At 41.1% G+C, this 13,539-nt stretch overlaps 1 protein-coding gene across 1 annotated transcript; it reads left to right on the forward strand.

The window, feature by feature from the left end:
• Positions 1-105: 105 nt before the first annotated feature.
• LOC141912023 (uncharacterized) lies at positions 106-13,264 on the forward strand. The gene is made up of 6 exons (XM_074803185.1): positions 106-249; positions 1,036-1,291; positions 6,233-6,376; positions 9,215-10,036; positions 10,127-10,231; positions 10,498-13,264. Exons 2-6 carry the CDS (start codon positions 1,111-1,113, stop codon positions 10,560-10,562), a joined length of 1,317 nt encoding a protein of 438 aa, XP_074659286.1. The 5' UTR covers positions 106-249; positions 1,036-1,110; the 3' UTR covers positions 10,563-13,264.
• The last annotated feature ends 275 nt before the right edge of the window (positions 13,265-13,539 follow it).

Below are 13,539 nucleotides of genomic sequence, written 5' to 3' on the forward strand. Positions count from 1 at the left end.
CATCTTTGAAAAGATAAATTCAGCAGGCTTTTTATTTTATAAGTATACTATAAGTCGTGCAGGAGGTGTCGCCTCTACCGGTCATTTCGAGCACTAAATCGCCATTACCAGGAAGTAAACTGTGATGGGAGTTGTTTGATAAAAAATTCGATTTATTTCACCGAAATTCTCAGAAATTCAGCGACCGCGAAACGAGATGAGAATCTCAGATTAATTAGCGAGATTCGATAGGGGATATCAGTAAAACAGGTGAGTGAGACAAGCCGTCACTAATCGGTGACTGAGACCTTAAACCCTGCCAAAAAGGCAAAAATCAACACAGTTGTGAACCAGGGTCGCAGCACCACAAGTCAGACATTGACGGCTCATCCCTATAGTTTCAATTACTGTTACTCTCAGCATGTTAGTAATCAGAAGGGTGATATTATTATTGTTCTCATATTGGATTTGTTTGTACTAATATTAGGCTTTTTAAAGCAGGCTATTAGTCCCGGGCTATTAGTCCCGGCCCATTAGTCCTCTGCGGTGTCTGTCAAACAGAGAGGTCATAAGTCAATCATATGAATAATGAACTCGGTCGGGTCCTGTGAGAAAGAGAGAGAGTTGGGCTTGTTTTTCACAACGGCCCCCTCTTCACCCCCTCTGCTGCATGCATGTCTAACTTATGTATAAAGGGTATATATGATATTTAAATGACTTGTTTTATCAATAGGCCTAGGCTATAGGTCTATAGTGAGGATTATGGGGGCCAAATGTTGCCTTATGTTTTCTTACTTTCTACATTAAGGCAGGATGTCAACATCTTTTCTTCCTAGTTGTAAAAGTAGCAAATAACGAAGTTAATTAGCCTAATTAGAATTTTCACCAATGGAAAGCTCTCCGCTTAACATAAGTCTGTTAGACCTAATTATGATAATTTAGGTCTATTTACATTCCTATTTACATAATGTATGTGGACGGTTCCGTACTTAATAACCTTCACGTCGTCCATTTCCATAGCAACAATTATTGAATTTCGTCTTATATTTTTTGTAGATTTCGATTTTGAGAAAAATTTGCCTGCGTTTTGCACCACGCCGGAGATCGGAATAGAGGAAGGACGACGACGACATGCCAGGGCCTCCTCCTCCGCCCCCGCCACCCCCGGGGCCACCACCGCCTCCAATGCCCGGTAAGGGCTCGTCCGGGCCGCCCTCGTCGAAGGATCGCAGCGCGTTGCTGTCGTCGATTCACGGAGGAATGAAATTGAAGAAAACCGTCACTAATGACCGCAGCTCTCCGCTCGTCGGAGGTAAGAATCTATCGCGAGTTTAAACATTTTTCCATTATTTATTCTTAATAGAAAATCAAGTCATCACCGATTTACAGCGGATTCGTTTATTCAGCTATCACTGGATCATACGTAGTTTAAAACCTCACCAGGGGCCAGTTGTACAGTCGTGACTTAAGTCAAAAAGTGGTCTTAAATCTTAAGACTGGCCTTAAGTTGTTAGATTGGCTATAGAGCTACGTTGGTCTTAGACTTGTCTTAAGTCTAAGTCATGACTATGCAACCGGCCCCTGAAACCATTCCCTACTAAAACAATTCATTCAAGTAATAACCATTTTAAAACTAGTTTCTCCATTAGATTCATTCTTAATCGAACTAGAGCTTGGATTTACGACGCGGCTGAGTTTCATAGATGTGACGGTAAAATAATCCGAGCTAGGAACGTTTCAAAATTTGTCCGATGTTATCATGGTTTCTCGTTGTTACTTCGGTTGAGAATTTATTCCGTGGGGTAACTTTGATTTGATACCCGATCGATGAAACTGGGCCCAGGTTCTGGATTTCCCCCCCCCGGGTTTAACTCTTAAATCGATTTAATTTCTTCATTAATTCAGTTTATCTTAAATCGATTTAGGCCTTTAATCCTTTTCGTGAAACTGGGCCCAGGCCCGGTTTGAGGATTTACCCGCGGTCTATGAAACCAGGCCGAGGTCTATTTCTTCAGCTTGTACCCTGCACCCTCTAAGACATCCATCCTTACATTTTCACATCGGTACTTCACCTGAGACTTCTTAAACTAAGCTACCAAGATAATGAACTACAAACACCAGACATCAGACATTTTATCTGCAAACTTTCAAAAACTAATCGTCAAGAACTCATGCTATAATTGTGAATGTTTCAATGGGTGCAGGTATCAGGCTTAATAAACCAGGTCCGCTTTTATTAACCGGTATTACCTTTAACCTGCGGGTTAACTCAATTCATTTTCAATAAATCTAGCCCCTGGGTTAAAGGTAATACCGATGTATAAAACTGGCTCCAGAATATCTTATAGCGGTTCGATATATTTTTCATCCTCTGCTGTTTATATATAACACAAATATTATATATTATATTATATATATATATATATATATATATATATATATATAACGAAGTCTATAGCGAATTTCTCTCTTATTCTTTATCATCGAACACGCGTACGTGCAGCTGCGGTGATCATCTCGACGCGACGCAGCAGCACCAGCGGCACCGGGGGCTGGGGCGGTAAGAAAAAACGCCCGGCGCCCCGCGTGCCGCTGAATAATAACTACGAAAAATACGACGATCATCATCATCACGACCTGCCTCGACCTATTAAATTCCTACCTCCCCGACATTCCTGGGCTGCAGGTATCAGCGCACTCTCTCTCGTCGTTCATCTCAATGTCTCTCTGTCTCAATGTCTCAATGCTTTATATGTCGTCCGCAGTTAGTAAATAGTAAACAGTAGTAGGCCTACAGTAGACCCCGCTTAAGTCAGATCCAATCAACTCAGAGATAACTGTTCAACCCTTTCAGTGCGTCTACACCGCAGTGCGATGTATGAATCCGTGATGGATGGTGTATTGATTTAATTAGTAATTAGTTTTTATCTCTATTGAAAGATGGCAGCACCTGTCAAACATAGTGAATTAACGATACACCGCGCCGCGGTGTATACGCACTATAGTGGTATTCCCGTTATTCAACACACTAGGGTGGAATTTTTCAAAATTTTCAAATTATCTCCAGCACTATAGGGTATTGACTAATGTCTATTTATTAATTGATGAGACTTGTTTTTCTGGGATATTTTGCTCACTTTTTGGGGTACATACCTCATTTATGTCTCAACAGAATGCCAAAAATCGCGGACAACAACTGAATATCCGATATATTTCCAGTTCTGTACCAATTAGATGGATTGGCAAAAAGACTCCTTAAGTCCAGTTGAATGAGAGAGAAAATCCTCCATTTTGTCAAATTTCTTGGATTTGAACATTGTTACCATGCCTACGCCACCCTGATTTAGTTGTTGAGACCCCACAAGAAAAATAACTTCATTTCGTAGGCATGGTGACAATGTAAAAATTCAAGAAATTTCACAAAATGGAGGATTTTCTCTCTCATTCAATTGGACTTAAGGAGTCTTTTTGCCAATCCATCTAATTGGTACAGAACTGGAAATATATCGGATATTCAGTTGTTGTCCGCGATTTTTGGCATTCTGTTAAGACATAAATGAGGTATGTACCCCAAAAAGTAAGCAAAATATCCAAGAAAAACAGGTCTCATCCATTAATAAATAGACATTAGTCAGCACTGAAAGGTTAATTAAATCATCAGAGATAACTGTTTAAGTTATCAGAGATAGCTGAGCAGAGATAACTTTAACTCAGATGATGTTAGTTGAAATATTTGTGTGACACCATAAATAGGCCTGGAATCTAACTTGAATATCACTATAGTCACGAGTTGAAGTCCTATTTGAGCGGAGTCTACTTTTCATCTACAGCGGAACTCGCTGCTTGCTCTGTGTAAAAAGTTTAACTGTTTCCTAGTAGCGGCCCATCTCTTCACCCATCGCGCCTCGTGGTGTGCCTGATGTGACTCAACAGAAAAAAAAAACGAATGAAAGATGAATGAAAAACTGTCACGAAATTGAGTCATGAGTGATGACAATTTAATAGGTTATAGTGATACGGATCAGAAGAGTTCGTTCAACTGATAACATATATTTCTCACTCCCCGGCTAGTTGTACAGTTGTGGGAAAGTCTAAAGCACAAGAACCAAAATTTAATTTTTGCGCATCTTCTTGGCCCCACTGGGATTTGAACCCGGATCTCTTACTCGCCAGCGTTTTGTCCTAACCACTAGACCAACGGCGTGTACTGATCGACTGAGTGTCCGGTCAATGTGGTGGTCGTTTTACTGTGCTGGCCAGTTATGCGCGTCTGGTTGGTTGTGTCACTATTTACTAACAGTTTCACTATCATTATCTGAAGAGCTCGCACTTGGTTTTAGAACCAAAACGAACATTGTAAGATCTAACCCGTTGACTAACTGTGCAGCTGTCTCCTCGACTTCTGCTGATAACCTAATGATGTTTTTTTTTTGTTGAAAGCATGATTGTGATGCATGTGATGTTGATACGTATAAGTGTTGAATATTCTCATAATTCAGGGGCTGATCCAGGAATTTTTAATAGTGCGGGGTGGGGTTAAAAAATCTGAGGCCTATGCGGTACTTAGTACATGAACGCGAGTGCCATAGACGCAGATTCTTTAAGCAGGTTTAAGGGGCCCCAAGGAAAATTTTGAAAATAACGGATCATTTGTAGGTTCTAGAAACAAAATGACCTGCAATTATTTGCCACTTGATGTGTAATTTTCTTAAGCCAAGTCGTGAAAATTGTGATGGGGGGAGTAGGGGACCACGGAAGAACCTCTTGGATCCTCCCCGTATGTTTCCCAGGGGCCGGTTGCGTAGTCGTGGCTTAGACCAATCTAAGACCAACTTAGTTCTATAGACAATCTAACAACTTAAGATCAGTCTTGAGATTTAAGACCACTTTTGGACTTAAGTCACGACTGTGCAACTGGGCCCCGATGAAAAAAGTGTCCTTGAATCAGAAATACATGGGTTGGAAACTGAGCGGCAGCAGCAGCGGCAGCAGCAGCAGCAGCAGCGGGGCTTGAGAATGAGATTGAATAATGCAGCATACATTCTCCTGCTCGGTTTGCTGCTCCTATTCTGTTACGAGATGCTTTCTTAACGTAAAAAACGTCGGTCTAAGGGGTACAGTTAGCAGCACCTACTCTAGTGTTAAGTGAGTCTATTCTGGGGATCTATTTACTCACGCGTGTACCACTGTGAAAGTCGAGTACCTTTAGTTTAATACATCTGCACTGTAATAATCATAATATTTGGGTTACGGTTTAATATGAATCTAGGTTTGAACAGTCTGAGAAAAAAGTGTGTTCTCTGAGTTCGGTCTTAGAAAATGTATGATTATCAAATTAGAGTCTACTGTATTTCACAAACTCTTACTCAGTATTTGACACCAACTCTGGGTAGAATTTTACCAGTTTCAACTTTACCGCAGTAAGAGACAGAGTCTACTGTATTTCACAAACTCTTACTCAGTATTTGACACCAACTCGGGGTAGAATTTTACCTGTCTCAACTTTACCGCAGTAAGAGACAGAGTCTACTGTATTTCACAAACTCTTACTCAGTATCTGACACCAACTCGGGGTAGAATTTTACCAGTTTCAACTTTACCGCAGTAAGAGACATAGTCTACTGTATTTCACAAACTCTTACTCAGTATTTGACACCAACTCTGGGTAGAATTTTACCAGTTTCAACTTAACCGCAGTAAGAGACAGAGTCTACTGTATTTCACAAACTCTTACTCAGTATTTGACACCAACTCGGGGTAGAATTTTACCAGTCTCAACTTTACCGCAGTAAGAGACTGAGTCTACTGTATTTCACAAACTCTTACTCAGTATCTGACACCAACTCGGGGTAGAATTTTACCAGTCTCAACTTTACCGCAGTAAGAGACAGAGTCTACTGTATTTCACAAACTCTCACTCAGTATCTGACACCAACTCGGGGTAGAATTCTACCAGTCTCAGTATTTTTACGGCAGTTAGAGAGAAAGAGCCTATTCGTGCCGATATTAGTCCTTGATACAGTTTTTAAACCTTGCATGAAAGTCAAGTATTAGCACAATATGATAATGAATTCATGGAAGAAATATATTTCTATCGGTCTCGTACAGTAGCGTTATCTGTTACCTGTTTACATTTATGAAATAAACCAAACAAAAAACTGAATATTTTATGGAACTTTTTTTTTTTTAAAGAAGTCAAGAGTCCACGTAACGTTAACCTCATGTATAGAATTTGCTTTTATTTTCTCTGCAGGGAAGTCATCGAGCAGCGCCTCCTCTGGCGGGGGAGGTGGTGGTGGCGGCGGTGGCGGTATGGGCGGCGGTCCACCGGGCCTCGGCGGTCTGTTCGCCGGCGGCATGCCGAAATTACGTTCAACCGGAAACCGATCGGCTACGGGTAGGTGTTCGATATTCGTGTAATTTTCGTCCCATTAACAATGCATGTAAATGAATTTACGTTCAGATTTTTTTACGATACTAATATCGTATTTCAATTTGTGTTACACAGTTCGCTAGGAGTCGTAACTAATTCAATGCAACTGGTTTTTGTCAAATGTTTATCGCGTTTTCTAACCGGCTTTTTACTAGTTTTTGCTTTCAAACCTGTCTCCTTGTTGCTTTGTATTGAAAACATTTTGATTTTTGTTGCTTTCATTTCGATCACTATTGAGTGAATTGTAGAAATTAATAGAAATGGATTCATATTCAAATTAAACCCACTCCACTGTGGAACTGGGTCCGGAGACAAATTAAACCCACACAACTGTGGAACTGGGTCCAGAGTCAAATTAAACCCACACAACTGTGGAACTGGGTCCAGAGTCAAATTAAACCCACACAACTGTGGAACTGGATTTAGAGACAAATTAAACCCACACAACTGCGCATACACAACTGTGGAACTGGGTTTAGAGACAAATTAAACCCACACAACTGCGGATACACAACTGTGGAACTGGATTTAGAGTCATATTGTATACTGACGAAACTGTGGAACTCGATTCCGAAAAAATTGAACCCATACAACTGTGGAACTGGGTTCAGTCAAATTAAACCCACCCGGTTTGTAGTTAGGCCTAAGCGGTAACAGTTTTTAAAACTGGAGTGGTGATTTTTCGGAACGGGAAGACAAACTTTTATGGAGAATCGAGAACTTGAATGGCGCAGAATAGAATGTGTAAGTATATGATGTATTATTGGAAGCATGTCACATAGCAACACAACAACAGCAGCGGCAGTTACACGTATTATAGCATGAGAACCTGGATGCTTATTCCGTTTAAAACTAACTACCATTAATATCATCACATCGAATCAATCAAATAAATAAGAACGACAATCCCCTAATTCCACGATAAAAAACCCAAAGCAAAAAAATATAGCTGCAAAGCAGCGATTTTGGGTTTTCTGCCTAGCAGCATCATTGATATGCCAACCTTTGGAAATTTTTTAGATACAAAATATAGTTGCAAAGCAACGATAACTGGTTTTCTGCCTAGTAGCATCATTAATATGCAAACCTTTGGAAATCATAAACATAAAATGTAGCTGCAAAGCAGCGATATTGGGTTTTCTGCCTAGCACTGTCCTTCAAATTCAGAATGTAGGGAATTATAGAAACAGAAAATATTTATATTATCCTTATATATGTTTTATGAGTCTTAAAATTACCCTCAAAATCTACAGGCTCCGATCTAGCGCTATACATATATCTGTTAAGAATATCACAATAAAACAAATTCGTTACTTAAGATTTCAATTCATTTCAAATCGTTCATTTTCAACGTCTAAATGACTTATTATTTTTGATTTCAGGTAAGCTGAAACTGCAGAAAAAAACCTACTAGACTCGACTGACAGCGAAGGGCAGCGCTTTTAAATATAGTTCATGACATTTATGATTCGCTAAATATTACAAATATATGATAATTTTTGTAAAATATTTCCGCTTCAGGTTCTTGTTGTTAAATGCTTTATTCGTGATTAAAACGTTACTAATTACCGCAGTTAATAATTAAGAAATGTTGATTAACGATTAATTAATTGCGTGTTGAATTCTAATGAAGTTATATTTCATTGTTTACAATAAAAAAAGATTTGAGAAATTTAATTTATCTGTTTTTTATTTGGTTCAAGCGGCTTATCAATTTATGGCTGCCATCAAATGATCTATAAACATTTTCATCAAAGATGGCTGCCTTACTATCTCCCTATGACACCATCAAATTGATAAGCTATCTAATTTGAATAAAGCCGAATGATCATTGATGTCAAAGGGGATTAGGGAAGGGGTGGGCATTATTCTTCAGTAGTTACGCGGTTTAGATATCCATAGAAACAGTTTCCCGGTTACCCGCGAGGGTAATACCACGGAAATAAAATACCAGTGAAATTAAAATCTGTCCGAGGGTTTGTTTTCTCTGTTATCGATGACTGGTGTTGGTCGCACAGCTGTTCTATGAGTATTGGATTCATTCAGGGATTCGTGATATCTCAGTATTCAATAGGGAGCTGTTTGTCTGCCACGCATCACTACAAAATCAAACTCGTAACTAAATCATCCTTCAGCGTAAGTTACAACATTTTTGCGGTATGTAGTTTAATTTCACTGAACACTTGCTTAGACTATATCTTCCAGTTCCACACTTGTGTGGGTTTAATTTGACTCTGGACCCAGTTCCACAGTTGTGTGGGTTTAATTTGTCTCTGGATCCAGTTCCACACTTGTGTGGGTTTAATTTGACTCTGGACCCAGTTCCACAGTTGTGTGGGTTTAATTTGTCTCTGGAACCAGTTCCACAGTTGTGTGGGTTTAATTTGTCTCTGGAACCAGTTCCACAGTTGTGTGGGTTTAATTTGACTCTGGACCCAGTTCCACAGTTGTGTGGGTTTAATTTGACTCTGGAACCAGTTCCACAGTTGTGTGGGTTTAATTTGTCTCTGGACCCAGTTCCCCAGTTGTGTGGGTTTAATTTGTCTCTGGAACCAGTTCCACAGTTGTGTGGGTTTAATTTGTCTCTGGAACCAGTTCCACAGTTGTGTAGGTTTAATTTGTCTCTGGACCCAGTTCCACAGTTGTGTGGGTTTGATTTGACTCTTAATTTGATAATGGATTTGTTTCCACTCTGGATCCGATTCCACAGTTTTGCAGGTTTCATTCTACATTCTGCGTGTATGACTCGAATCGAAAAAATTGGTATTTCTAAGTAATCTTTGTAATTTATATCGCTTTCAGGTAACAGTTCTACAGTTCCGCGTCCACTGAAACCACCTGTAACAAGTGATAAACCTTTCTCTACAGCCAATAATAGCGTGCCTAACAATAACAGGACTAATACGAGTAGTAGCGGTGGACAACCACCGCCGCCGCCACCTATGGGTGGTAGACCGAACTTTAATCGTATTAACAACACAGGTGCTAATAATGTGAAAGACGTGAATCAGAACTCGAAACCCGAACTACCGAATAAAGTGATACCGGGAATGAACTCCAGTCGACCGGGGGCGCCACCATCACCTACCGTAAACAACAGACCGGCTCCGACACGCGGTAAACCAGGACCACCTCCGGTACCTCCGCAGCAGCGTCGACCTCCAGCCCCTCCGGCGTGGAACAAACCCGATACATCTATACCGCCTCCCCCTCCTCCGAGCCGGCCTCCGACCGCTGCCATCACGCCGCCTCCACCCCCGATAGCTTCTATACCGCGCCAAACTAGCATGAAACGACCTACAAGTTCATCGGGCGGCCGACCTCTACCACCGCCGCCCCCGAATAGAAACGTACCGCCTCCACCCCTGCATAAAGCACCGCCTTCGAGTCATCGGCCGACAGCTGCCCCGCCCCCGAGACCGCCCTCGAGTCGGCCGCCGCCTCCTCCGCCGCATAGGGGCTCCAGTCAATCGACCGCGTTACCCCCTCCTCCCCCCTCACCGCGATTACCCCCTCCATCACCTACCACGCGAGCGGCGCCGAATGTACCCCCGCCGCCCCCGTCGAGGAACTCATGGGCTCCTGCGCCACCGCATCCTCACAACAACAACAACGCAATAAACGGTAATTCAGTTTTTATACTTTGAATTTTATGATGAAATTTTGTCGATCGTTTCGTGAATAATTTATTTTTCGTGTTTGTGCGTTTTGTAGATTTCGAATCACGGTTTTATTTCCATGACGTGAATGAATTTCCGGCTCCGGCCGATTATCGTAATAATCCGAAACATTACCCGAGTAAAAGCAGCCGGAAATCGGGTAAGTATTTATAGAATCTGGGTTTTCCCTCTATTCTAACCGAGTTTCACTTTCCATTGAGCCAGTTCCACGACCCTGTTCCCGCTGACCCTGTTCCCGCTGACCCTGTTCCCGCTGACCCTGTTCCCGCTGACCCTGTTCCCGCTGACCCTGTTCCCGCTGACCCTGTTCCCGCTGACCCTGTTCCCGCTGACCCTGTTCCCGCTGACCCTGTTCCCGCTGACCCTGTTGCCACTAAATGACTAATTAGTGTTTCTATTTTTCAGGTACGAACCAGCAGCCGCGTCCTCCACCCGGAGTCAGAGCTCCTCCACCTCCTCCGATGAGGTGAAGTCGTACTAATTACCAAAACGAATTATTTATAGGAAATTATTATGCAATAAAATTTCGAAAAAGCGTGTACCGCGCGCGCAGCACACGCCTGGCACACGCTCGGAGAAGGGGGCACACGCACCTGTTAGAAATTAAAAAGACACATTTATGAATTTTTAAAGATGATGATTGTAAGAGGCTCACGCCATTGTTAGAGAGCGTGTTGAACTATTATCGCACTTAGGGAACGTTCTTAAAGTACATACGCAAAAAATAGAGCTACCGGTATTTTTGAAGGCGCTACTTGGTGGCGCTTCAAACGATATTGCTAATGACCTCAAACCTTATGTATGCCAGTAGACGGATTACAAAAATTACGCACATGTCATGCGTGAATGTGGTCGCATGCAGAGCTGCCAACTGTTTACTGATTTTCAGAATTAATAATATTTTATGATAAGAAATACTGATTTGATTTATTTGAAATATGAAAGATGTTACCGAGGGTCTTACTGTTGATTACCGATTAATTTGAACAGAAATATGAAAGATGTTACCGAGGGTCTTACTGTTGATTACTGATTAATTTGAACAGAAATATGAAAGATGTTACCGAGGGTCTTACTGTTGATAACTGATTAATTTGAAAAGAAATATGAAAGATGTTCTTACTGTTGATTACCGATTAATTTGAAAAGAAATATGAAAGATGTTCTTACTGTTGATTACCGATTAATTTGAATATTTCTTTCATATTTCAATGAAATGTTACTGAAAAAATTAAATTCATTTCTGATGACACCACTTTTCAGATGTCGGCAGCCCTGCGCCATGACTTTTTTTGATGGCTACCTAGCTATGTACGCATATCGGGCGCTTTCGACGGCGAGGTCCTACCTACTGTTACTTGCATATGTACTTTACGGGCGGTTCCTTTCAAACGCGGTGATTTTATCATCAAGAATTAATTTATTAAGAGTACATGTGAACCCGTACTGTATACAGATCTGGTTTTATAGATGCCGTTTTTAGACGCTTAGTAATGTGCTATCGAGGACTTCGGTCGCTGCAAATTTGTTAATACTTCGTTTCTGAAATCGATATCTAGAGATGATTTTAATGTATGCGGTTTGAATATTGAGCTCGTTTACTGCGCAACTGTTGCCCGGCTCAAAGAACTACGTAATTCGGTCAAAAACTGTAGAACCTGTTCCTGTTCTGTAAAACTGTGTCCTGTTCTGTGGAACTTGGTTTTGTTGTCTGTTTTTATTGTATGAATCTTCCATCAATAGAGTCTTTATTTCTTTGTAATATTATCAATATCCGAGTGTTTAACTGTTTGATTTAAGCCAAACAGTTGAACTGTTTGAGTGAGGCCGCTCTGTGAGGCTGCTCTCATTCAAAACAGTTGAACTGTTTGAGTGAGGCCGCTCTGTGAGGCTGCTCACTCAAACAGTTGAACTGTTTGAGTGAGGCCGCTCTGTGAGGCTGCTCACTCAAATAGTTGAACTGTTTGAGTGAGGCCGCTCTGTGAGGCTGCTCACTCAAACAGTTGAACTGTTTGAGTGAAGCTGCTCTGTGAGGCTGCTCACTCAAAACGGTTAAACCGTTTGAGTGAGGCCGCTCTGTGAGGCTGCTCACTCAAACAGTTCAACTGTTTGAGTGAAGCTGCTCTGTGAGGCTGCTCACTCAAACAGTTGAACTGTTTGAGTGAGGCCGCTCTGTGAGGCTGCTCACTCAAATAGTTGAACTGTTTGAGTGAGGCCGCTCTGTGAGGCTGCTCACTCAAACAGTTGAACTGTTTGAGTGAAGCTGCTCTGTGAGGCTGCTCACTCAAAACGGTTAAACCGTTTGAGTGAGGCCGCTCTGTGAGGCTGCTCACTCAAACAGTTCAACTGTTTGAGTGAAGCTGCTCTGTGAGGCTGCTCACTCAAAACGGTTAAACCGTTTGAGTGAGGCCGCTCTGTGAGGCTGCTCACTCAAACAGTTCAACTGTTTGAGTGAAGCTGCTCTGTGAGGCTGCTCAGTGAGACTGCTCGCTCAATTCAACTATACTGCACTGTACATTCTCATTATAGTAATCTAGTGAATCATGTTAGAAAAGTTGAATGATTTAGTTGTTTACTCGCGACTTCTCGAAGATATACAGTGCACAGGGGCCGTATTTAAAGTTTGGAGGTGAACTCAAGATCATCTAGTATCCCTGATACTATCAGGGATACTGGATGAGCTAAGATAAAGTTCAGCCCCAAACTTTAAATATGTGCTCCTGTGATACAAAACCACTAAATTGGTGATGAACCGGGGGTATTGAATTGTAATTATTTTGGTTGCTTTCGTTTCCGCACTCGGTAATCTGAACACGTTCGGGGTTGGTTTATAAATCGCGCGTTGCGTCATCCGGAATAATGCGACGACAAGTTTTAAACATTTAAAAACGGCGCTTACCTGCGTTATTTCAAATATTCAGGTTTTGTTAATTTTAATTAATATAGATACAATTATTATTATTATTATTATTATTATATTATTAATATTAGAGAGAAAAGCTATTGTAATATTGTATAGCAGTGGATTTGATTAGTTCGATTGTTAATTAATTAAAGTAGATGATTGTATCGTAGTGTATAAATGTAAAGATATAACGAATGACTGATTTCTATTTGTTTAATTTGAAACGAATTATCGAAACGTAAAAATTGAAACGTATTATATTTAAACTGGAGAAGAATAAATTTTCATAAAGACAACGCATAATTCAGTGATATTCTTATCATGTACCAACGTGAAGACATGTAGTACAATGGAACCTCGTTACAACGATAGCCTCAACTTATACGATGAAATTCCCGGACATCCTTGCGTTCCAGCATTCTCTTAACATCCAAACTCATCCTCCCCCGGCAGGGATTCGAACCTGATGGCATCGAGATTATACAACGAGCAATCTGATTGATGCCGCCAGTTTTCGTTCGGAAAGCTGCGCATGTACCTGC

The sequence above is a fragment of the Tubulanus polymorphus genome, chromosome 10 (assembly GCF_964204645.1).
Source record: "Tubulanus polymorphus chromosome 10, tnTubPoly1.2, whole genome shotgun sequence".
Taxonomy (NCBI): Eukaryota; Metazoa; Nemertea; class Palaeonemertea; order Tubulaniformes; family Tubulanidae; genus Tubulanus; species Tubulanus polymorphus.